At 45.9% G+C, this 4,387-nt stretch overlaps 1 protein-coding gene across 1 annotated transcript; it reads right to left on the bottom strand.

The window, feature by feature from the left end:
• Positions 1–363: 363 nt before the first annotated feature.
• On the bottom strand, positions 364–4,028 carry EAE97_008942 (uncharacterized protein; the record flags this gene model as incomplete). The annotated part of the gene is made up of 5 exons (XM_038879457.1): positions 364–391; positions 470–740; positions 791–1,007; positions 1,057–3,345; positions 3,396–4,028. 5 exons carry the CDS (start codon positions 4,026–4,028, stop codon positions 364–366), a joined length of 3,438 nt encoding a protein of 1,145 aa, XP_038729968.1.
• Positions 4,029–4,387: the final 359 nt, after the last annotated feature.

The raw sequence follows: 4,387 nt of genomic DNA, 5'->3' as shown, positions 1-4,387 counted from the left end.
TGCCCATCACTTTCTCCCTTTCTCGCTCGAGGCAGGCGCAGGAGGTATCAGGGTTGGCATTTTCAAAACTTTGTAGGTTGTCGAAGATGCATACCATCCGCGAGAGCCCTGAAATCTCGCCACTATTGCGACATATACCTCTGACTTTTACCTCTAGGCTGTTATGTACGAAGCCTGGCAAATGGAAAAGTTATTGTCCGTTCGTCGATGCATATATCAATATTAATACCCTGTACAGTTGAGTCTCACGACAAATATGTGGTGGTGACTGATAATCGGTGGTTTGTAAATTGAATTTCATGCTTCCCGGTCACAGCAATGTAATTGTCGGGAATCCTTTCTAACATGCGTAATGCAGGGCGATTATAGGAAGCCTGATTCAGCCAACACCCTGTCATTCGTGTAAGTATAGGCCTCACATCGGTTTCATGCTCTGATAAATGATTGCTATCGAGAGTGTACAACGTACCTGACTATCTTTTCGTCCTCACGCTCTCTTGGTTCGACTGCTAAGCTCTTTTCATACATTTCGTGTACATCTCCCGCCGCTTGCATATTGGTTAATATATATTCCTGAAGTTCCGGGACTGGCTGCAAGCCGTACGGGACATTCTGATATTGCTGAATGTCGCGAATGACTTCAGCGGTCTTTGCTCGTTTGGCAAAGTTGATCAATGTAGTTTTCTTGATGATCGAAGGTATCCCATCCTCGATAAATGTAAGATCGGTAAGGTACACACCTAGATATGTTAGCTCGCCATAGTACATCAGATGAGCAATTAGAACCTACCGAAAAAGGGTATACATGGGGGATTGGCAAGATGCAAACTTTCTCTGTATTCTCCGAAATTCTTTGTGCTGCCCATCAGGCGACGCATGGATTCCAGTACTGCCAAAGTTTTGGCTGGCACTTGATCCCAGGTTCTTTTTAGGCGATGGATGGGTGCCGTGCCGAGCGCAGAGATGATAGAGGTGAGAGTTGAGTAATTGTTTAAAGCACGGCATTTCTAGAGTAAGTTAGGAAAAGTGAAGGTAGTCAGAAGAAAAATTACTTACATCGGCAACAAGAACGAAATGTTTGATGACGACAACGCGCTTTTTGACATCGAGTTGCGTGAGAATCATTTCAGCGACCCAATTCGTCAATTGATTAGAATGAAGGATCAGCGCCTTAACATTTGGTGCAGGCTCAGGGTCGTTTTCGCCAACTTTCTTCTGCCAAGTTTTGTTTAAGCATTCTGTGGGTTTGATCTTCCCATAAAGCTTTGACTCGACAATAGTCAGTTGACGTGCAAATTCTGTCACATCAATATCCAAGAATTTAAGCTTCTTCATGTTTTTGGGCATGATCGGTTGGGGCGTGGAGTGGTTTAAGGTCAAGACTAAACGTTTAGCTGTAGCTTCCTGTCCCCGTAACCGTTGTTCTAAGAGAGTCATCAATGAACCGGAACCTGGCGTCTCAGTAGCTTTTACAGTGTCTCGAGCAAAAGTGTAGACGTTGGCTATGAGAGCTTTGGTATCGTCACTTTGATCCTCCATCCAAAAGAGTTCAAACCATGATTTCAGAATGTTGACAACCCGAAATCTGATTGGCTTTTGTTTTCGGGATACCCATGTTTCATAGTCTCCTGGGAGCATACCTTCAGGGGGCTGCACCTGAAAGCGCTTCACCAAATGCTCGAATAATTCTCTCGCATTCGTAAAAGACCGATACGTGAGTAAAAAGGTGTTGTTGAAATCCGAGCTCAATTTGTCGTGGCGTGTAAGCTGCTCAACCAATGCTACAAGTGTACCGCCCTTCAAGATAGGAGGCTGTACTTTTGTATCGTAGGAAATATCATCTTCGTGGTCAAGCTTCAAGCAGTCTGGTGTCTCGTCTGGGGCATCTCTTCGAGTTGGCTCTTCGCCAAAGAACTTCCTGACTTTAGAGTTCTCCTTTCGGAATGGTGGAAGAACTGTATCACCTTCAGAGTAAGTTTGTGACTTACCAATATCTGCAAGGTTAGGACGGAGTGATGGGTTCCGGGAGTCCGATCGTTGATGGGGTCGCTCGTAGGGCGCGCTATCACCTCTCCTGAGACTTTTCGTCCTTTCTTCGAGAGGCAAAGCCTGCTGCATAGCTGTTTGAACAAGCTCACCAAGAAGCTGCAGTGAGAAGCCAATATGAGATGAGTTTGTTTCCAAAGATCTTGAACACGTGCGGACATAAATTAGTCGCCCTTCCAATGACTCCCCACGGACTTCCGCCCACTCATCACCTAAAGGCCCGGCTACAGCCTGACATCCTAGCAATAAATCTGATATGTTATCATATAAACTTTGCTTCTGTTTGGCGAAGTCAATAAGTTGAGGATTTTGGAATGCATCGCCAAGAGAAGACAAGTTGATAGATTCAACCGTAGACACCCAAGGCTTGAACATCTCGAGAACTTTTTGCGCGGCTGCACAGACATTATTACCAATCAGTTCGTGTCTGTAAGGGGTGATAATTTTGTCGGTGAGTACGAGATGCTCCTCCAATTTTCGAATGCTAGATGTTAGCATTCTCTTCAGATCATCGAGTCTCTCCATCAACTTTGCATCCAAAATCGCAGAAGGTTCAACGACATTCTCATCTTCGTCGAGAAAGTTGGGTGTGAGAGGGTCTCTAGATCCAAGCCCGTTATTTTGCCAACTACCACCAATAGTGCTACCAACGACAAAACCAGGGAGTAATCGTGGTATATCCTCGCCGCGCTGCTGGCGGGCGACCTCAACGTAGCTGAAAACGCCTAGAAGTACGCCATCCGCCTCCTGCAGACATTTTTGATACGACTCCGAATTGGGCCAGTCAGAAGCAGCAATGTGTGACGAAATAACTAATTTCGAGAATTTGGACATCATGTCCCGAAAGTGGGGATACAGGGCTTTGTTAGTAGAAATGATAGAAGGCTGACCAGAATGATTATCAGTAGTACCAGATCCAGCAGCCAGTAATAGTCGTAGGTGATCGGAAATATCTTCAGCTCGGCGAACGTACTCGGAACGATCATGGTTGTTGATTGCTTCGCGATAGCGATCCACAGCTTTCTTCATATTTGCGACGAGTCTATTCCATGTCAGTGGCGCAGCGGATCCATCATCAAAGAATGATCGAGGCAAAGTAGCAGCGTGTGGTGGGCCAAGAGCAGGAGTCGTGAAAGAAGTTGTAGACGGCCCCATTATCGGCATTGCTGTTAGGGATACATTCGGTGTGTTGAACGTGTCGGCTCGTGAGCGAGTGCCAGGAGATGTGCCGTTGATTGAGTCCATAGAGGTAGCTGGTGACACACCTTCAGACAATTGAGATCTGCGTTTCTTACGTGGCTAAGAGATGTTAGCAGGTACAATATGGCCATACTTAGTAGGCAACATACAAACGAGGATTTAGATGCGAGCATGATAGACTCTCCGTCGAGCTCAGACGCAGAATTTCCTTCCGATTCATCGTCTGTTTCATTTATATATCCTCGCGCCATCATTTCTGGTGGGGGCCTTGTTTTCTCCGGTATATTGACATTCATCCGATCTCTCGGTCCCATTTCCGTTGACGAAGATGGCGATTCCAACGGTAGCTCCATACTACTCTCGCCAGTCTCCGTGTTGAAATAGAACAATCTACCATCAGGAGTCGCTTGAGGTATCCAGAAATCTGCCCCTGATCTCCCATTGCTATTCACACCGGTTGCAGGCAAATGTGAAAAGTCGTCACGTTCTGATTCTTCGCCCTCATCATCGTACTGCTCTTCGTATTGTTCTTCGTCGTCTTCATCGTCGTCGACATCATCATCCATACCCATTCCAGCCCCATTCGGCTTGCCGTCCAGGACATCTTCAGGGCCCGATACAACCTGACAGTAATTACTGGGGAACCATCCCCTCACACCATTTATGACTCCATCCCACCAACCACTTTCTAATTGTGTGATCACTTGTATTATGTCCCCCTCGTGAAAACTAAGACTTGTTCGGTCGTCGGCCTCGTAGTCGTATAGCGCTCGCACATACATATTTGTCTGCGGAGCGTTTCCCAATAATCCATTCATAAGTGGCGATGGTTTGCGCGTTGTAGCGATTTAAGGTTTCTATATTCTCTCCAGGTAATATTGAACGTGGGAGTGGATTCTGCCGTTATAACGAAGTCGATCTCCCTATACAGTAGAATTGGTCGTATTACTCGAGTGGGAAGTTGCGAAGGTATTTCTTTCTGAATATGTTACCGAGACCACGGTCTGTGTCATTCATTAACATTTTCAACTCATGATTAGTCGTTCCAAGTAGGTGTACGCGCTTTTGAAAGTATAAGATATATATTGGATATGGATGTTGCAGAGGAGGGGTATGGTTAGGTAGTTTGTCGGGTGTTGTC

This window comes from Botrytis byssoidea (genome assembly GCF_014898295.1).
Source record: "Botrytis byssoidea strain MUCL 94 chromosome Unknown BBYS_019, whole genome shotgun sequence".
In the NCBI taxonomy this organism is placed as follows: domain Eukaryota; kingdom Fungi; phylum Ascomycota; class Leotiomycetes; order Helotiales; family Sclerotiniaceae; genus Botrytis; species Botrytis byssoidea.
This window is presented reverse-complemented; position numbering and strand designations above follow the sequence as displayed.